A 22,341-nucleotide genomic window follows, 5' to 3' on the forward strand; every position below is an offset into this window, starting at 1 on the left:
GTTTATTTTTTGAAAGAGAGAAACAGACAGACAGAGAGAGCATGAATAGGCAAGGGGAAGAAAGAGATGGAGAATCTGAAGCAGGCTCCAGGCTCTGAGCTGTCAGCACAGAGCTGGATGCGGGTCTCGAATTCGCAAGCATTGAGATCGTGACCTGAGCCAAAGTCAGACACTTAACCAACTGAGCCACCCAGGCGCCCCTTAAACTATTTCAAAATTAAAAGCATCATAAAATTTCATTTAATTTAAGCTATTCTAAAAATAGAAAGTCTTTTTTTGATGTTATTAATTTAATGGTTATATATTTAAAAATATAAAATATAAAACACGAGTAGAGTATTTCTCAATGTAAACACAAAGTATCTTTTACAAAGGAAAAGCATTTTTTAAACACACTAATTTTGAAACAACAGTTGAAAATGGTCTGCCAAAATGTTGAGCTTCTCTCTCCCTAGAAGAGCATTTTCCAAATTTGCAAGGTAGCCAGATACAACTGGAATAACACTCCTTACAATGTGCACAAAAGCCTGGATACTATCTACCTTCCCACACAGCCCTGTACGAGTCAGGTATCCAAGACTTATGCTCTATGAACATGTTGGCTGATTTTTTGTTTAATACCTAGATGAAAAACATGACCAGAAATAGTTTATCTTGTAGGGACTTCCCCTAAGCTAAGCAATCACCAGTGTAATTAAAAAAAGATGAAGGATCATATGAGCCACAACGAGAAAGGTAGAAATATGACCAACAATCACCAAATGCTTATCCTTAGTAAAAACAATTTAATGATGCCTTGAAGATTAATAAAGGTGCTAATTCTGGAACATCACAGAACATGACATAGGTTTCAAATAGAAGAACTATTACAATGAAGATGGAGAATAACAGAGTAGAAACTAATATCTTCCACCAGCTGACATTTTCAGTGACTTTTGTAGTGAATAAACATCTTAATATACTTTCACCCACACATATCTTCTTTACAGTTAATATTTTTGCAATATGGTAAAAAGGACATTATTGACTGCTTTGTGCAACCCACTGAAACATCTCCTTCATTTCTTATAAAGAAATGAACTTTGAATGAAAGTTTTTCTTTACCTGCCATTTTTTCATGAACCTCACCACCAAATAATTCAAGATAGGGGTGCGCTAATTATAAATAGCAGTAAGTCTTTGGCTTTTGGGGGTAGAAAATACTTTTCAGAATAAGAAAATTATGGACCTTTTCCTTCTAAAAGTATAGTTAACACAGGAAATTCAAAAATCAAATTTTAAAGTTCTAAAAATCCAAAGAACTGGTTCTACCTAATTTTAAGACTTAACTATAAAGCTATAGTCATCAAGATAGTGTGATATTGGCCAAAGAAAAGACATATAGGTCAATAAAACAGAGTTCAAAACTCACATATATGATCAATTGATTTCAATAAAGACGCTAAAGTAACTTGACAGAAAAAAGTTTCTTCAACAACTATGAAACAGGACATCCATATGAAAAAGAATGAACTTTAACCTCTACTTCACAACATACACAAAAATTAACTCCAAATGGATCACAGACCTATGATGTGTAACAGGTGAAACTGTAACATTTCTAGAACAAAAACATAGGAGAAAGTATCATGATCTTAAATTAGGCAAAAATTGACTAAATAGGGGTTCCTGGGTGGCTCAGTGAGTTAGGCATCAGACTTTGGCTCAGGTCATGATCTCACGGTTTGTGAATTCGAGCCCTGCACTAACGTTGCAGAGCCTGCTTGGGATTCTCTCTCTCTCCCTCTCCCCACTCGCATGTGTGTGCACGCACGCTCTCTCTCTCTCCAAATAAATAGATAAACTTAAAAAAAAAAGGATTTACTGAATAGGACACAAAAAGCAGAAATCATAAAAGAAAAGATGATAAATTGAACTTCATCAAAAATAAAACCTCTACTCTTCAAAAGACAATTAGGAAAATATAAAGAGAAGCCAGACTGGGAGGCATGTGCGAAACAGATATCTGACATAAAGGACTTGAATCCAGAATATAAATATAGCACTCTTACAACTCCACAAGAAGATAAATAACTAAATAGAAAGATTTAAATGGGAGACTTCACTAAATATGTGGATAGTAAATAAGCACATAAACAGATACCCAACAACATTAGTTATTAGGAAAATACAAATTAGAACCACAATGGGCAACTACTATATATCTATCAGAATGGCTAAAACTAAGAAGACTGACAATACCAAATGCTGGCAAGGATACAGAATAACTGGAATGCTCATTCACTGTGGGCAGCAATACAAAATGGTATGGCTAGTTTAGAAAATTTTGGCAGTTTCCTTTCTTTTGTTTTGTTTTGTTTTAATTCCAGTGTAGTTAACATACATTGTTGTTATTAGTTTCCAGTGTATAATATAGTGATTCAACAGTTCCATATATCACCCAGTGCTCACCAAAGTAAGTGTACTCTTAATCCCCTTCACCCATTTCACCCATCCCCCTCCCTCCCTCCCTCCTGATAACCATTTTATCTGTAGTTACAAGTCTATTTTTTGGTCTCTTTTTTCCCCTCCTTTGTTCATTTGTTTTATTTCTTAAATGCCACATAAGAGTGAAATCATATGGTGTTTGTCTTTGACTTATTTCATTTAGCACTCTACTGTCTAGATCCATACATCATTGCAAATGGCAAGCTTTCATTCTTTTTATGGCTGAATAATGTTCCATTTTACACACACACACACACACACACACACACTTCTTTATCCATTCATCAGTGTATGGACACTTGGGCTGCTTCCATAATTTGGCTATTGTAAATAATGTTGCAATAAACACAGGGGTGTATATATCCCTTCAAATTAGTGTTTTTATATTCTTTGGGTAAATACCAGTAGTGTGATTACTGGATCGTAGGGTAGTTCTATTTTTAATTTTTTGAGAAACCTCTATACTGTTTTCCATCAGTGGCTGCACCAGTTTGCATTCCCACCAGCAGTGCACATCCTCACCAACACCTGGTTTTTCTTGAGTTTTTGATTTTAGCCATTCTGACAGGTGTGATATGATATCTGATTGGCTTTGATTTGCATTTCCCTGATGATGAGTGACATTGAGCATCTTTTCATGTGTCTGTTGGCCATCTGGATGTCTTCTTTGGAGATATGTCTGTTCATGTCCTCTGCCCATTTTTTAATTGAATTGGTAGTTTCTTATAAAGTTAAATGTATACTTACCATACAACCCATCAACCCTGCTTCTAGGTCCTTACTCAAGAAAAATGAAAACCCACGTCCACACAAAAACCTGAACCCAAATATTTATGGCAACCTTTACTGCAATTGCTGAAAACCAAAAACAACCCTACTACCCCATCAACTGGTAAATGCAGAAGTTGTGGCATATCCACACAATAGACTACTACTAAATAATAAGCAAAAACTAATTGCTGATACATACAACCTGGGTGAATCTCAGATGTATTAAACTAAATCATAGAAGCCAAATACATAAAACCACATACTTTATCATTTCATTTATATAACTTTCCGGGAAAGTATATAGCTTTCTGGGAAAATAAGACTAGAGACCAGACCAGTGTCTGCCAGGAACTGAGGGTCAGCGAAGGGGACTAAATACAGAGGAACTAGGGAACTTTTTGAGATGATGGAAACGTTCCGTATCTTGATTGTGGCAGTGGTTACATGACTATATACATTTGTCAAAACTCATCAAACTATATAGTTAAAATGGCACATTACAGTATAGTAAACTATATCCCAATAAACCCGACATTTTTTCAAAAAGCAATGATCAACTTCCTATAGACCTCTAACCCACACCTTCATTTCAGAACTTTTAATAGGATATAGTCAGTCTCCCCTAGACCAGTAATCTGAAAACTCTGGCCCATGAACTAAATCTGGGCTATCATCTATTTTAATACAGCCCACAAGAATAGTTTTACATTTTTAAATGTTGAAAAAACTTATAAGAATATTTCATGACACATGAAAATTATATGAAATTCAAATTCCATTGTCCGTAAGTTTTATTGGAACACAGGCTAATTCACTTACAGAGTCTATTAGCTGCTTTTGTGCTACAATGCCACTGTTGAATCTGTTGAGTTGTTTTGACTGAGACAGAGTAGTTAGGCCCACAGTGCATAAAATTTTACCATTTGACTCTTTACAAAAAAATGTTTGCTGACCACTATCTTAGATACAAGTTGTTGAAATTTTCTACACAGATTATTACAATTGGGAAGATTTATGCCAGTACACATCTCTAAAATTTTCACAGCCATAAAAGCCTCTTTTTCAAGGAAACCAACATGCAAAGCAGATAACTGAAGAGCTTCAAGAGTTAAAGTGTAGAACTAAACAGAGCCTTTTCGTAACTGCTGAAGTTACACCACCCTTCAAAATGCCTGTTACAACCAATTTGTTATCAATCTAGTAAACTGATTTATGCATAGCATAAAAAAAGAGAACTGAGGGACGCCTGGGTGGCTTGACTGGATAAGCATCCGACTTCAGCTCAGGTCATGATCTCGTGGTTCCTGGGTTCAAGCCCTGTGTCAGGCTCTGTGCTGACAGCTCAGAGCCTGGATCCTACTTCAGATTCTGTGTGTGTGTGTGTGTGTGTGTGTGTGTGTGTGTGTGTGTGTCTGTCTGTCTCTCTCTGCCCCTCTCTCACCTGTACTCTGTCCCTCTCTTTCAAAAATAAACATTAAAAACAATTTTAAAAAAAGGAGAACTGAAAAGTACAGAAAAACAGAGTGCATCATATCTAATAAGGTTCCATTCACTATTTCTTTCATGAAGTATTTGAGTACTTATGTGCCACATATTGTTGCAAAACACAAAGATTAAAAAAAAAACTGTACAAAACAGGGATACCTAGGTGGCTCAGTCAGTTAAGGATCTTGATTTCAGCTCAGGTCACGATCTCAGGGTTGTAAGATCAAGCCTCATGTTGGGCTCCACACTGGGCATGGATCCTGCTTGAAATTCTCTCTCTCTCCCTCTCTCTGCCCCTCCCCCACACATTCTTTCTCTTTAAAAAAAAAAAAAAAGTTTAAAAAATGTACAAAACAGACAAAAACTGTTTCTCTCCTATGTATGTATTAGGGTAACTGAAAACTTGAATTTCTTACAGTGGTAGTTTTTTAAAAATTGTCTAGTGCTCTACAGTAATTTAAAAACTACCATCCTATGGTATATTTTTCCCAAAAGTGCTGTCAGTAACTGCAGCTATATTACAAGAATGAAAATGATGTTTCATTTGATGTTACAGAGCTTCCCAAAGACATAAAGTTAATTGAGTTCAGAGTAATTTTTATACTCTGTATCAAGTACATTCCCAGGACCCCGAAAGGAATGTTAAGTTACTGGGCATCAATTTCCCTCCATATGCATAGTCTTGATGGAAGAAACAAGACTAATAGTTTTTTAAGCCCAAGAGAAAACATGGAAACCAAAATAATCTCAGAGGGTAGAGGGTAGAAAAAAAATAATTGCTTAATGTTAGGGTGTAGGCTGTATTAAGAGTTTCTTCTACCACGCTAATTATGTATGATAGTAAATTAGGTTGGTAGCCAAAAGAAACTAAAAAATAAAAACTACCTCCCAGAACACATCAATGCCTCCAGCAAATATTTAACGAAGGAACGATACAAATGAGACTACCTTTTTGGTTCTTTTATTATCTGTAACATTATGTCTACAAAAGCAGTAGACATAATTGAGAAGTCAGTTCTCTAACTATTGCTGATCCTAACCTCACAGAATAACCAATGTGGAACAGACGAAGGGAATGAGTAAAGGACTTAATTCAACTTCTGAGGAAGATGAAATCCAGTAAGAGCTACTGACAATAAAAGCTTATTTTTAAAAAAAATTTAATGTTTATTTTATTCATTTCTGAGACAGAGACAGAGCATGAGCGGGGGAGGGGCAGAGAGACAGGGAGACACAGAATCTGAAGCAGGCCCCAGGCTCTGAGCTGTCAGCACAGAGTCTAATGCAGGGCCTGAACTCACGAACCGTGAGATCATGACCTGAGCCGAAGTCGGTCGCTCAACCGACTGAGCCACCCAGGCGCGCCAATAAAAGCTTATTTTAATGACAATTTGAGGCAGAAATATAGGAAGCATAGCAACATACTGCATTTCCTAGAACAAGGGAATTGTGACACAAAATGTTCACACTAAGAACTCAGCTAAATTAATACCAAGATGTCAAAGGAAATATGCACTTTTCAATTCTAAAGGAGAATACAATTTTATGATTGGGAGAAAAGGAAAAAGGAAGAATTCTAAGCAGCTGCCACATTTAACAAAGTAAGCATCAGGTCACAGAAAAGCCTAAAAAAAACAATATAGCCTGCTCCTTCCCTCTCTCCCCCACCACTCAGAGAAAATAGGTTTCCAGGTGTTAGATCAGCTTCCTATCCATCCTTATCAGGAAAGCAAAGGACAGGGAATTGAAAAAAAGTCAAACCTCTCTCTAGCTTGTTATCCTAATATAATTCTTCTGGCCTATTATCCAAACAAGATTAAATCAAGTTTGCTTCGAGTTTACTACATTCAAAGATTCAAGCATCCAGAACCAACATTCCTTTCTTATCGGTTTACTGACAAATGATTCCTTTAACAGCCAGCATATGTAAGTGACTGATTATCAGATAGTTTTCTAAATAAAAGTAGATGCCTAAAGGAGGGAAGGAGAGAAAGAGTACAGAAAGGGACCAGTAAAAATATTAAAGACAAAAACAGCTATCTTATAGTTATGCCTAACAGGCATGTTTTGACCACCTTCAAAAATACCTAGACAAGTATTAGCAGCAATACCAGAACTATACAAGCACGCAGTACCCTAATGGGACTATCTCTGGTTTTTCATGGTTTATAAATATGTGTTTTAATACAGTGAACCACATTATAAAGATTCCATCCCAGAATACTGCTTAGTCAATGCATTATTATAATTACATAGCTTAACTAAGGCAGGCAATAAGAAATCATGAAAACAATATAATTTTAATTGTAATGAATTATAAGAAGCTCCTTCTACAGAAACACTACAGAAGAACTGTTAACAAATATCATACCCTAATATAACACGTTTTTCAAATAAATGTATTCATTATACTATTTAGTCACAATATCCCAATATTATACCATATAGTCATAGAAAGAAACATCAGGGAAATATAAATGGTCAGAAATAAAGGTTTAATACCACAAGTATAAGCACATTCATTTCATAAATATTTAATAAGATCCTGTTATTTCTAGAATATTCTACTTTGAGGTCTACAAATACAAATACAGGACAAAAAAATTTGTTCACTTCCCAACATACATCAAAAACTAAAATCTACATTCTGTGTTCAAGATGTTTGATAACAAGTAGTAAAAAAAATCTTTAATATCCAAAAAAAATTATTATTTTTTTAAAAAAATCACAGTATTACCTAATGAAATGTAAAACATTTTGCTACATTAAGTTTAAAATATTAAAACCACATATACTATATCATACAAGCATTAAAAAAGTTCTGGATATACACCAAAATGTTTATACTTTTATATCCTAGTGACATAATTAGATTTTTTTCTTTCTTTTTTTTTTTTTTTTTTACTTACAGCTTTGTAATTTTTCAATAATGAATGTGTTTTCCCTCTGTAGTCAGAAATTTTTTAATGCACCTGAAAGCTGAAATTTCCCTAAGAAACTTAAAAAAAAAAAAAAAAAACCCTCTATTTTAATGTCAGGCAAGGGAATTCTTTAGAATGTGTCATTTTACCAAGCACAACTTTTCATTTCTTTCCATGCACTTGGCAAGTCTACCTCTTTAAGTGCACATAAGGAAGATAGTTCAATTAAAAGACCACACACAGTACCTTTCAGTTTTCGCTGAATTAACAATATCAACTTCAAATTTTAAAGTATTTCTTAGAGGAATTTATTCTGCCATCCATAACATTGATATCTATACTCAAAAGAGATTCACTTTTAATCATTTATTCTCCATTCAAATACCTTTTATATCAGCTCTTGTATGAAATTATAGAGATAAAACTATTCATCAATAAACATTAAAACCTGAGTGGAGGGGGCGCCTGGGTGGCGCAGTCGGTTGGGCGTCCGACTTCAGCCAGGTCACGATCTCGCAGTCCGTGAGTTCGAGCCCCGCGTCAGGCTCTGGGCTGATGGCTCAGAGCCTGGAGCCTGTTTCCGATTCTGTGTCTCCCTCTCTCTCTGCCCCTCCCCCGTTCATGCTCTGTCTCTCTCTGTCCCAAAAATAAATAAATGTAAAAAAAAAAAAAAAAAAAAAAAAAAAAAAAAAACCTGAGTGGAGGACGCAGCACACAACACTTCTAACTAATTAAATTTAGTTACGAGAGTTAGAGGAGTATCCTTGTAGTTTTAGGAGATACCAATACGTTTTCTAATTATTGGCGACTTAAACTTAAATTCATTAGCCTAGTGATTCTCAATCATTAACACATGAGAACGGCACAGGAAGTGTGCCAAATACAGAAACTTATGGCGCTAGCTCTCACGTACAGAATCAGAATCTTCAGAGGGTAGAGCTCAAACAATCCGGCCCTTTCCAATTAGATAGCGGAGATTATACATAACAAAAGACTTCTCTATATCATTGCAAACTGTTCTACTAAGTCTTAAAGTTCTCAGTATAAACAATGTTATGGTCAGAGAATTACAATTTCATGACCCATACCCAATAATTTGTCCATTCTTCCATTCTGTAATAGTCTTCAAAGTTAGAATTCAACAAAACCACACATACACTACAGAGTAAAGGGAGCCTGGAGGCACCTGTGCCTGGTAAGACAAAGGCATATCCGATTCATGGAAAAAATAGACAGCAGATGTGACCCCTAGTATTTATCCATTAAAAACAATGTATCCTAAAAATAAATTTCCATGTCAACGGAACAAAGCTGTTTATAAATAAGAAGGAATGTGGAGGTGCAGGGAAGACAAGAGGAAGCTTCAGAGAGTTAAGAACCAAAAGTCAGGAAACAAGGCCGAATGAATGGTTAACTGGGGACAAGGAAATCAGAATAAACTAGGAAATGGAAGAAGGAAAAGAGCTATCCTTAGAATACAAGAAGTTGGTGAAAATGAACAGATGTTAGAGGAAACTGATCTGAGCAAAAATGCAAAGTAAAAATTAAGTGGAAAGAGGTGCAATTTAATGAAGAAGAAAACATACGAGAACTTTAGACCAGATGATGGCATAGAACACATCATGGGCATAGATGGAGGTGGTATAGGAGACTGAGAAACAATTATAATTGTGAACAAACTAATACTAGAGCAAGCATATGGGGTGAATTTCCAAAGTAAAGATGATGAAGCAGGAAAGAAGCATTGCATACATAGAAGAAAGAGTGAGACATTATGAGAATTGGGAAACAAAATGTAAACAGTACGGAAGGAAAGAGAACTTTGAGCAAAGTCAACAGAATTAAATCACATAATCTAATCAATAACTACAAAGCACAGTTATTATACTAATATCTCATTATCTGCAAAGTATAATAAAGTGTATTACTCTATATAATACAACACCAGATAGTAAATGGAGTAAGTTTTCCTTAAAAACCAAATGTAAATAATTTGACAAGGTGATAATAGGCTCAATAATGCAAAAAACAGGCTGAGAGAAGCAGAAGCCAAGCAGGAAAAAAGGAAAGGAAAAAACTGGGACAAAAAGGAGGACAACAGAAAGAAATCAATCAAATCTATTTAAAAACGGGTAGGAAAAAATAAAGAGGTATGAACGCACAATGGAAGACTAGCCAAAAAGTGCCAGTAGTTCAAGTGAAACCTGATGGAATCCTGACAGCTTCAGGATTCAGAAGGGAAGGAGCTCCAAAGCGTCCAAACGGATTTATGAAGATAATAGATAACAATGCTAGGGAGCAGGAGAATGATCCAGAGGGCCTAAAGAGAACTAGGGTAAGAGAAGTGCAAAAATGGTCTTAAGTAGATACTGAGGCTACAAGGCTGGCAGGTCCGACAACCGGCAAAAGAGCGGAGCGGCCGATGGGAATGGGATGGGGGGGTGGAAGGGTTACCACTCAGCGACAGAGCACAGGCAAACATAAGAACCGGGGCCCTGACGCCGGGATGGAGAGGAGAGCGGAAACAGTGGGATTTAAGATTGAAAAAAGTAAAAATTAAATCAAAACCATCTGCTGGGTAAAACAGGTGAAAAGAAATCCCCAAACAAGTAGAAAAGTGGAGGGGAGGGCAGAGGCCTGAAAAGGGAGACATCAGGGAGAGTGGAGGGGAACGATGCGCCCCATCACCACCACCACCACCCCCCCCCCCGACCGTGTAGTAATTACAATGGTAACTCAGGCTGGGGTCCCGGCCCCGGCTACTAACCTACATCTATCCACCTGGATGCCGCCCCCCTTCGCCGCCCCCCCACCCCAAAATAACGAAAACATCGAAGAGATGAGAGCCTGGCTACCTTCAGCCAGCCGTGACCTTCTCGGACCAACCCTGAGTCTCGCCCCCTACTGATAGCCTCCCGCTCAGCCAATGCCGCCTGAATCCCCCAGACTGGGGTGCGAGCCAGGGAAACCCCCCCTGGGCCACTGTGTGTGTTTACGTAGCGAGGAGCCGCATGACGGAGAGGGACACGGCGGGGATGCCCATCTCCCACCCCGCAGAACCCAAAGGAGAAGGTGGCTCAGGGCACCAGAGCCCCCACCGTCACCTCTTTCCCCCCAAAAACACCAGCCAGCCGAGCCCAGAGACCTGAGGGGTGTAGGGTGCGCCGGCACTCACCTCCTCGGGAATGGCAGGGTCCGCAGCCGAAGAGGCCGCGGCGCCGGCTTCGGGCTCCATGTCCCCGTTGAACAGAGCCTGGCCCTGCTCCGCGCCACCGCCGCCGCCGCCGCCGCTCAGCGCCGCCATCTTATAACCGAGAGCCGGGGCCCGAGCGACCGCTGCTGGGCGGGGAGGGGGAAGAGAGGCGGAGGGCGGGGGGAGGCGGAGGCGGAGGGCGGGGGGCGGTGGGGAGGGACGGCCCGGGCGGCGCCGGCGGCGGGAGGGCCCCTGGGCCACCTCAGGAACCGGCCCGCGGCCCCCGGCGCAGCCGAGCCTGAGGGGATTGGGGGAAGGATGCTAGGCGGGGGGCGGGGGAAGGGGGCGGAGACGACTAGAAGTCGCCGCGGCAACGGCGTCACCCGCGTCACCCGCGTGTCACGGCCGTGACGTCACCGGGGTGCGTGACGTAATCCTAGGAGCGCCCTCGCGCAGTCTTCTGGGGAGGGTTCTTTCCTTTCGTGCCCACCCTCGCGCGTGCACGTTTCCTCCGCTCTGCCGTTTCCATGGCTCCGATTTCCTACTTCGTTCTCTTCCCTGTGCTAAACCTGTGCCGTAATGTGGGATTTACTAGAAGAGCATGGGTGGTGTTCGAGAAGTTGAAATCCTAGAGGGAGAAAGATGGGGAAGCCCATACTGCTTGTGTTTTTTCCATTACAGCGAGTGTCTCTGTCGTTAAAATAAGACTTGAAACCTCAAGGGGGAAACATCTGAGCGAATTTGATAGAAATATATTTAGGAACAGCTAAATTATCAGAATGATTTTTGTATCCGTTTCATTAAAGGATCTGGCCTGCTAAAGTAGGTCTAAATGGAAGTCTAAAAGCTTTTCCCCATTATTGAGGAATAAAACGTTTTCTTTAAGTGTGTTTTTCGTTTTGCAGATTCATTCAGCAAATGTAAGTGGAAAACTTGTCGTGTGCAAGGGCCTGCACAAGACACAGCATTCCAGTCATCTGAAGCATCAAAACTTAAATGATTTTTATTTTCAAGAAAATCAATGAAAACATTTTAAATGCTTCGTGCCTTTCGTGAATAGAATATTCTAAGACATTATCTGTAAAAAGTATGCATGAAATAAGAGTTAAATTCCCTTTGTGAGGCCCAATTACAGAATGAAATTAAAGACACCCAATCCGTTACTAAAAGTACATTTATTTTAAAGGAAAGGGAATATGTCCGGGGGGGGGGGGGCGGGGGGGGGGCGAAATAAGGAATGGAGAAATAGGAGTGAGAAACACAGTGGAAGATACTGTGGCCCTACTGATGCTGTACAGTTTTAATCGCCAAAGTAACCAAACTATCAAGTTATAGAAGCATTGAGTGAACTACATTTCTTTACTTCCCATGAGGAGGAAATTCACCAGTGACCTCCTTATAGTATTCACCATGATTAAAGAGATGGAAAGCTGTCCTACTGACTTGTGAAGCTGAATGTCTGCATACCGATAGAGTCACTATGAGCCCAGGAACTGATCCTTAGTCTAAAGGTAAGGCGTTGTGTGTGAGGCTGCTTGATTAATCAGAATACTAACATTTCTTTACAATGAAAAATGCAAAATGCAGCCTATCAAGTGAGTGTGGTAGGTTTGTTAGCTTCCTTGTGCTTTCCTTTCCAAGTGGAAAAGTCTGCTTTAGGAACTAAATTTAAATCAAAAGTGGCTTGGCAAAAGTAGAGTAAATGAAGACTGTCCTAAGAGATTATGTCATCAAGCTATACTAGTCTGAAGTGCCCTTCTTTACTCTAAGGACATACTTCTAAACAGACTAAAATTGCACCATTAGCCAGTCATGGCACTTTTTACCCTTAGTTTTATCAAAAACACAACTTGCAGCATTTTTTATTCTTTAACAGTGCTATTTCATTTTCTAATCAGACCCTTAAAAAAATATATCATTATAACACTTCCTCATAACATTCAAAGTTCTAAGATTTGTTTTCATTGGTTCTATTTTAAATTATAGCCTTCTTTATCAGCAACAACCTGTAGATCATCTCTTACATAGTTATTTCTTCACAGGATGATTGATCTCGTCCATTTAATATTGATTCTTGTTAGCCTCTATTCACTCAACATTTTCTGACTTTGTCTTTAAATCTGGATATATCTTATTTGATTTCCCTAGGCCATTCTAAAGCCCCACAGGATCCAGATGGGAGAATATAGAGGAAGCATAAACTTTGTAGAGTACAAAGATCAGTATCAGCATGCCATATCTTAACTATATATAATCTCAAAGAAGGTAAGCTCACTCGAACCCCTATTGTTATTTTAATGTGTAAAATGATGGTGGTAATAATGCCAACCCAACCCGCCTAACTATATCATTGTGAGGATCAAACATAGTTTTGCCCTTAACAAAATGTAAAGTTACCTCCTCAGTCGTAATTCAGACAAGGCACAGCAGAGATGGCTTGCCTCTGCCCCATGATATCTGGGACCCTCAGGTGGGAAGACTCAATACCTAGAAGTGTCTCAATGGGTGGGGACTGGAATAATCTGGAGGCATGTTTCCTCATATACCTGGTGATTGAAGCTTGTACCTCAGCTGGGGGCAATCAGCCAGAATACCCAAACATACTTTCCTCATGTGGCGTGAGCTTCCTCATAGCATGGCTGTTTCAGGGTAGTCAGCCTTCTTACAAGGTGGCTGGGGGCTCCAAATGCTAGGCTTCCTATAAGCAAGGTGAAACCTGTATTGTATTTTATGACCTAGCCTCCGGAGTCACCCAGTGTCACTTCTGTTGAATTTTTATTTTATTTTATTTTATTTTATTTTATTTTATTTTATTTTTATTTTATTTTCTTCTACTGCATTTTATTGGATATAGGTAAGTCATTAAGTCTAGCCCAAATTCAAGGAAAGGGCATATAGATCGTACCTCTCAGTGGAAGAAGTGTCAAAGAATTTACAGTTATCTTAATTTACAGACAAGTTGTGTTTAGAATAATGAGCTATAGGGGCACCTGGGTGGCTCAGTGGGTTAAGCGTCCGACTTTGGCAGGTCACAATCTCCCGGTTTGTGGGTTCGAGCCCCGCATTGGGCTCTGCGCTGACAGCTTAGAGCCTGGAGCCTGCTTCAAATTCTGTGTCCCTCTCTTGTTCTGCCCTTCCCCCGCTCATGTCCTGTCTCTCTCTCTCAAGAATAAATAAACATTAAGAGAAAAAAATTTAGAATACTGAGCCAGCTTTTCTAGAAATGGTTACTTACCTTCACCTTCTGCCCAGGGGACTCTATACTCGAATCCTCCCCCTTTTATTACTGGGAATCACCAAGACATATCTCAGTATACTAATGAAGAAGCCCTTACCTTCTTTCTCTAGCTTCTTACCACTACATGCAAAAATGAATGCAGGTCCTTGGCCGTAGGACACAGCCTAACTGTCTCCTCTTGGGCACTTCCCCCGGCCAGATCCGGATACTGCCATAGACACTATGCTGTGTTGAAACTCTCTGCCCAAAACTATGGCACTGTGTTCTTGGAGCCTGCAATAAATCAAGCCAGTTTGTGTTCCGGACAGAAACAGAAAGACACCTCCCTCCTGTGCTGTGGTATGTCATATGGGCATCAAAGCAATATTATCTTGCCTTTAGTCAATGCAGTTCTTTTAGGTGTTGTTCCCAGTCCCCTTTTCCCCTAAGGCATTTGTGTATTCACAGGAAGTTGGAAAACACATCCAGGTGAGGAGCATTCCTCAGATCTTTGCTCTAGTTCGTGTCTGAGACACTAAGAAGCCTTCCTGATATATCTGACCCTCTCTTCCAGTTACTTTTCAACTGGAAATTCTATCTTGAATCCTGCATTCTAATAGACACTGGGTAGTCTCACCCATAAGCTGGACCTGACCAGCTGGGTCTGATCCATGTTAATGTAGTCAACTACTGGAAAACAAGTAAGCAGTTTCTAGGAAGCTTCTACAGCTCCAACAAGATTCAATGATGTATAGCTGATTACAGTTTAATATTTTCTTTATGAATCAAGGTCATCATTGTGAATAACACGTCTTGTATTAATAGAAAGCTCCTCTCTTGGGGCGCCTGAGTGGCTTGGTCAATTATGTGTCTGACTTTTGATTTTGACTCTGGTCATGATCTCACTTGATCATGAGATCAAGCCCTGTGTTGGGCTCTGCACTGACAGTGTGGAACCTGCTTGGGATTCTTTCTCTCCCTCACTCTCTGCCCCTCCCCCACTCATGCTCTCTCTGAAAATAAATAAATAAACATCAAAATAAAAAGTAGAAAGCTACTCTCAGAAGCTATTTAGGTGTGGATAGAAGATAGAATCATAGAGTTGATTCAGGGCAGCCTTCCTGTAGAGAGATACTTGGAATCTTCACAGTGGAATCCCAGACTCTATACAAATGTGACGGGGACCTCACTAATACAGTGCCTTCAAGGGGAACTTCTTTGTTTTCTGAAGTTGAATTAAAATCCTCCTCTTTATGACATCTATGTTGTGGTCTGTTTTGCCTTCTAGAGGAACACAGGATGAGTCTATATGTTATTCTGTCAAGTGCTTTCAAGTATTTGAAGGGACTTCTGTTTCCTCTAGTTCTCTCCTTGAAGTATTTTCCCATCTTTCTGCTATTCTTTTCAATTTTCCTCTTAGAACATGGTCCAGTTGAACACTTTTCCAGATTTCGTGCAACTAACAAAGAATAGAACTGCTGATTGCAATAACCTAGGATCCGTGCTTTTGGTAATACAGTAAAAAATCAGGGGTGCCTGGGTGGCTCAGTTGGTTAAGCATCTGACTTTGGCTTAGATCATGATCTCACAGTTCATGAGTTCGAGCCCCATGCCAGGCTCTGTGTGGACGGCTCAGAGCCTGGAGCCTGCTATGGATGCTATGTCTCCCTCTCTCTCTGCCCTCCCCCGCTCACACTCTCTTTCTCTCTCAAAAATAAATAAACATTAAAAAAAAAAGAGAGAAAACTAAATATTAAAAAAAATACAATCAAAAATCATATAAGCAACCCCACCTCATTACTGGTACCTATGAAACTGGAAGTCAATAAACACTTTTGTTTTTTGTTTCTTGTTTTTTTTAAAAACTCATATCAAGTCTAGGATTTCTGTCTTTTCAGCACAGTTGTCATCTCCTCTACTGAACTCACATTTCTCAGGCTTTTAATTCTTGAAGGAAGACTTTGCTTTTAGATTGATGAAATGTATTAGAAGGTGGCTCAGTCGGTTGAGCATCTGACTTCGGCTCAGGTCATGATCTCACGGTTTGTGAGTTCAAGCCCCACATCGGGCTCTGCGCTGACAGCTCAGAGCCTGGAGCCTGCTTCAAATTCTGTGTCTCCCTCTCTCTCTGCCCCTCCCCCACTTGTGCTCTGTCTCTCTCTCTCTCTCTCTCTCTCTCTCTCAAAAATAAACATAAAAAAAACAAAATATAATTTAAAAAAATGTATTAGATATTATATTTCTCTCTTTTTTTGAGTTTTTAAAATAACAGCTTTATTGAAATATAATCCATATATCATATAACTCACCTCTTTAAAGTATACAATTTGGGATGCGTGGGTGGCTCAGTTAGTTAAGCCTCTGACTCTTCTTCCAGCTCAGATCACGATCTCAGGGTTTGTAGGATCAAGCCCCACATCAGTGCAGAGCCTGCTTGGGAATCTCTCTCACCCTCTCTCTCTGCCCCTCCCCTGCTCATGCTCTCTCTCTCAAAATAAATAAATAAACATTTAAAAAAGATAATAAAGTATACAAGTCAGTGATTTTTAATATATCCATAGAGTCAGGCAGCCATCATCACAGTCAGTTCCAGAACATCTTCATCACTCTAAAAAGTGATTTTTCAACATTTTTTAACATTTGCCAAAGGATATTTATATGATTATTTCATTTTGTAACATCTTGCTTATACTAACCCTTTGGTGTGTTAATAAGATACACTGTTCTTTTCACTATTCTTTGTGAATTTGGTAATTTGGAGCATTCAAATTTTTTTTAATGTTTATTTATTTATTTTGAGAGAGAGAAAGAAAGCATTAGCAGGGGAGGGGAAGAGAGAGAGGGAGAATTCCAAGCAGGTTCCATGCGGTCAGCAGAAATCCCATGTGGCGCTCGAACTCACGAAACCGTGAGATCATGACCTAAATGGAAATCAAGAGTCAGACACTTAACCTACTGAGCCACCCAGGTGCCCATGAAGTGTTCAACTATTTTTAAATTTGTTTGTATTTCATGGTGCAGTAGACTATATACAGTATGCTACCTTTTTGGCAAGAAGTGAGGGGAAACTATATATGTATATATACATAATGAAAATGGCACCTGGTAAGGGAGGAGTAAGAACAGGGTGAAGGGGATAGGGTAAGAGTGACACTTCTCTGAGTATATCTTTTAATATACTTTTACTTTATGGATGTAAATAAATGAAAAAGAGTAAAATCTAACCAAATGAACCTAATCATATATCAAATTCATAGCATAATCACACAGAGAGAGTGATTAATTCCAGTAGCTTTTGCATGTCCCTTTCTGACTGTAGACTATAGTGGACTTACACTGTGTTAAATTAGCTAAATTGGAACTATTTCCCAGAATCCTCTTCCATCATTTAAGACCTGCTCACCCACTTCTGAAATATATCCCCTGAGAGTGTCCAGAGCAAACTCGTTCCACCAAGGCTGTGAGAAATGCATTTGTGAGCATAATTCTTAGAGTTCTTTGCTGGCTCTCTTCTGAGAGAAGAAATGACAAGTGCTACATTTGTATGGGATGCATGTCTAACTCTGTGATGATGGGCTTCTCCCGCAGGAGCCCCATCACTGGCATTGTCACAAGAGCCCAAGGTAGTGACAATCTGACTTGTATTACAGTCTTTCCTCCTAGCTTCCAGCTCAGCCTCATAGATTTCATTTTTTCCTGCTTTTCCCACTTCACCTCTGACTTTTATTCCTGACTGTCTGGCTGAGGATTTTAGGTTCCAGCAGCAGACCCAGAAACACCATCCCCACCTAGACTGTTTAACCAGCTCGACAGTTGCCTAAGACCAAATCTCTGCAGTACATTCCTGTTATTTACGTTTCTTAAGTACTGACTGGATTACGTTCAAAGAACAAAATGAACTACGAATAAATCTTTAACTTTTTTTAGAAGGCTTATTATGGGTAGTGATATTGGTTTTGTAATTCCAAAACAATTTGTATTTATTGTGGGTAGAGAAATGAGTATATATGATGATGTTGGGAATCAAGAGTCTTACTGTGGAAAAAGTAAGAAACATGTTATGAACAGGAGAAGTTGAAGAAGAACCCCGTGATACTGGATTTGAATTGGAATAACTGTATTAATGTAGGACTTAGACAAAATTAATGTGTCTATGAACATGTATGTATGTATAATTTTAGAAGAATGTATGCTAGTTATTACACAGAGAAGAAATGATAGAATTAGGAAAATACATATGCTGTGTAATATTTGTATTATATAGTATATGTATAATATGTAATGTATGTATTATACAATATATGTACACTTATAAATCCTTATATAATTCTTATCCGTATGTACATTTATATGTACATATAGTATACATAAGTATTTATATGTGTATACACCTATATATAGTATGTGTGCATATGTATATATATAAATGTATAAGTATAGACGTACATGTAGATTCGTGTATTCTTAGCTCTGGGCACTGAAAGGAGTGCCGAGGTATACCTGGTACCTGATACCTGAATCTTGATTTTGAAATACCATTCTCCCCCAAAAGTCACGAGGGCTCCTTTGAGAAACGGCTGATTCCAGATCTAGGACAGCAATGTATAAATTGAGCTTGCACAGGATGCACTTTGGTATACTCCAGAGCAAGGGCATGATAGAATTAGAAAAATCACCATTTTGCAACTGCCAGTGTGATAATTACTCCAGGTCAGGACCATTAATAGTTGCTGAAATTCTTATTTGGGTAAGACTGTTGGGGACGAGGGCAGTCCTTTGGCTTCTTATTGCCACCACACAGACCTCTCACTAATTATAAAGGGGGAAGTATACATTTACAATAGCAGTTTAATAGCCATGCTAGTAAACTCAGCATCCCCAATAGGGGGATAAATCAACATTACGTAATGAGTCCCGATGTGGTACATCATCTATGTAGTATTGGGTCCAAAAAATGTTTAACCTGAACACAACCATGAGAAACCTATCAAATCCAGAATGTGGACGATTATAAGACGAACAACCCTAACTCCTCAAAAATTCAATATTACGAATAACAAAAAAAAGTCGAGGACAGGAAGTTAAAGAGACTATTCTACATTAAAGAAGTTAAAGAGCTTTAACAACCAAATGTAATACATGAAATTTCACTGAACCCTAGATAGGAAAATAAACTATAAGACACATTCTTGGGACAACTTGGGAAACTTAAAGGAGAGCTATATATTAAGTAGTAATTGTGAATTAATGTTAATATCTGTATTTTCATAAGATGATCGATGAAGTGTTTAAGGTGAAATACCATTATGTCTGCAACTTACTCTAAAATGGCTCCGGAAAAAATGGAGATAGAGATAAAGAAAAGGTAACAATTTATTAGAATCTAGATAAAGGATATATGGTAATTTGTTTGTAGTACTATTTCAACTTTGTTGTATATTTGAGATTTTTCAAAAAATGTTGGAGGGGGATGCCTGGCTGTCTCAGTCAGTGGGGCATGCAGCTTTTGATCTCAGGGTTGTGGGTTCAAGCCCTGTTTGGGTATGGAGATTACTTAAAAATAAATTTTTTTTTTAATGTTTTTTATTCATTTTTGAGACAGAGAGAGACAGAGCATGAGCAGGGGAGGGGCAGAGAGAGAGGGAGACACAGAATCCACAGCAGGCTCCAGGCTCTGAGCTGTCAGCACAGAGCCCGACACGGGGCTCGAACTCACAGACTGTGAGATCATGACCTGAGCTGAAGCCAGACACTTAACCGACTGAGCCACCCAGGCACCCCAAAAATAAAATCTTTAAAAAAATGTTGGAGAACATTTTTCTTTCATTGTATACAAAGAGCACATACTTATGATAATAAGACATTGTCCTAAGTTTCTGAAGGAAAGTGTTTTCAGGCACTTAAAAACTTGCTAGTCGGGGCCCTTGGGTGGCTCAGTTGGTTAAACGTCTGACTTTGGCTCAGGTCATGATCTTGTGGTTCCTGGGTTCGTGCCCCACTTCAGGCTGTGTGCTGACAGCTCAGAGCCTGGATCCTATTTCAGATTCTGTGTCTCCCTCTCTCTCTGCCCCTCCCCTGCTTGTGCTTTGTCTCTCTCTGTCTCAAACAAAATAAAACAAAACAAAACTTGCAGTCATCCACTATTAATATTGCATTAAGTTTTACCTTCTTACATAGGATCAATTTCTAGATAAAACTAGATAAATCTAGTTTTATGATGCTTTTTATTTTTTGGTATATTGGATTTACACCTTTTGTCATGGACACTAAGAGTCTGTGAGACAAAGTTTTTGTTGTGTTGCACTCAGGTTTTAATAAGACCCTGTAATGTATCTCTACATATTAAATAGGGATCTTCTCTTAAATGTTGTTGTGTTATTCTAAGTATGTGTTTGTAATGCACTTTTATGATAAACATTTGTAGCAACACCTGTCCTGGTTATCTTTTTGTTCTTAAGATAGATTTATGAGGTCTCATGGTTCATTTCTTTCATTCATTCAACAAATATTTATTGCATATCTACTGAGTGCCAGGAACTGTGCTAGGCTTTTATGTAATCTGAACAATAATGACAGTCTTGGGTTTTTTGTTTTTTTGTTTTAACATGTACCATTGCTCTGGGAGAGCCTGTCAAAGAGCAAATATCTAACAGTACCCAACTTTTATACACATCACAACTACTGCTGTGCTTCATGTTTAATGTCTCTAAATGCTGATTTTTACATCTGTGTTTTGCTTCTGTCTTTTTCCGAGATACAGAAACCTTTCTGTGAGATCTTGCTTCCTACATCACCGAGAAAATAAAGGCTTTAAGACAGGAACTTTCTAGCTTCTAACTCCCCCAAGTACAAATTTCTATGCATTTTTTTAAAATTTATTTTTATTAAAAAATTTTGTTTAATATTTATTCATTTTTGAGAGAGAGAGAGAGAGCAGGGAGGGACAAAGAGAGAGGGAGACAGAATCCAAAGCAGGTTCCAGGCTCCGAGCTGTCAGCACACAGCCAGATGTGGGGCTTGCACCCATGAACTGGACCCAGGAACTGTGAGATCATGACCTGAGCTGAAGTCAAATGCTTAACGGACTGAGCCACCCTGTGCCCCATGCATTTTTTTTTTTTTAACCATTCTTATTTCCTTGCCTACCTCACAGTATGGGGTCTTGCTCCTCTTTTTGTATTTGTAACAACTGTTAGCTGTTTTCTTTTTCTTGAAAATCTCTTATTACCTTAGATTTCATGATTCCACACACTACTGGTCTTCTCAAAAAAAAAGGTCAGTTCTTTCTTGGCTTCCTTTTTGGGGTCAGTTTTCACCATTGGCAGTTTAACCGTCAATATAACCCAGAGAAAGAGGACTCCACCCTTTCCCTGTTTCTTTCCTATTGGAACTCCTTTCACCCTTGTACTCATCTCATAGGTTTTGTTTACAATGATGGCTTCTAAATGTGTATCACAGTGTAGTTATCTCCACCTGGACTCAGACTCAGCCTTTAGTATCCAACTTCCTGCTACATGTCTGTACCTGAATGTGTCACAGACACTGCCAACTCCCCAAGTCCAAACTGAGCCCTACATTCCCTACTTGATGCTATAACAGCTGTTCAACCTGTATTTGTTTTTAACTAACTGATGTTATTGCATTTTGACCCTCTTTTGTAAAGATAAATACTAGTTCCCCTCAAAAAGCAAGAGGACAAGAAATCTTTTGGAGGTGATGGATATGTTTATTACTTTGTTTGCAGTGATGGCATCACAGGTATATGCCTATGTCCAAATTCATCAAAATGTACATATTAAATACATGCACCTTCTTTTGTATATTAAGTTTACTTCAATAAACTTTTTTTTAAGTTTATTTATTTATTTTGAGACAGTGTGAGGGAGCAGGGGAGGGGCAGAGGGAGAAAGAGAGAGAGAGGAGAGGGAGAGAGAGGGAGAGAGAGAGAGAGAGAGAGAGAGAGAGAGAGAGAGAATCCCAAGCAGGCTTCACTTGCTGACAGTGTGGAGCCCAACGCAGGGCTCAATCCAACAACAACCCTGGCTGGGATCACAACTTGAGCCAAAATCAAGAGTTGGATGCTTAACTAACTGAGCCACCCCAGTGCCCCTACTTCAATAAACTTTTTAAAAAATTAAAGATAAATGCTAATTCCTTATTCTCTGTTACTGATGTAACAAAAATCTTTGAGTTAATCCCTGGAATCTTTTTTAATATTTGAATTCAGTTAGTTTAGAAGTTTTTCAACAACAGATTGTTAAATGTAT

The 22,341-nt window shown here is 38.9% G+C and overlaps 2 protein-coding genes across 8 annotated transcripts in view; one reads left to right on the forward strand and one right to left on the reverse strand.

Moving 5' to 3' along the window:
• Positions 1 to 11,181, reverse strand: part of BRAF (B-Raf proto-oncogene, serine/threonine kinase) — a 167,298-nt gene extending 156,117 nt beyond the window's left edge. For all 7 annotated transcript variants that reach the window (XM_078438561.2, XM_078438555.2, XM_078438550.2 and 4 more), the window contains exon 1: positions 10,840 to 11,181. In XM_078438561.2, coding sequence (XP_078294687.1) covers positions 10,840 to 10,968 — 129 coding nt within the window. In that variant the 5' untranslated portion in view covers positions 10,969 to 11,181. The remainder of the gene's footprint in view (positions 1 to 10,839) is intronic.
• Positions 1 to 22,341, forward strand: part of NDUFB2 (NADH:ubiquinone oxidoreductase subunit B2) — a 222,834-nt gene that overhangs the window by 176,682 nt on the left and 23,811 nt on the right. The window lies entirely within an intron of this gene.

Source organism: Panthera onca, chromosome A2 (genome assembly GCF_046562875.1).
Source record: "Panthera onca isolate mPanOnc1 chromosome A2, mPanOnc1 haplotype 2, whole genome shotgun sequence".
Lineage (NCBI taxonomy): Eukaryota > Metazoa > Chordata > Mammalia > Carnivora > Felidae > Panthera > Panthera onca.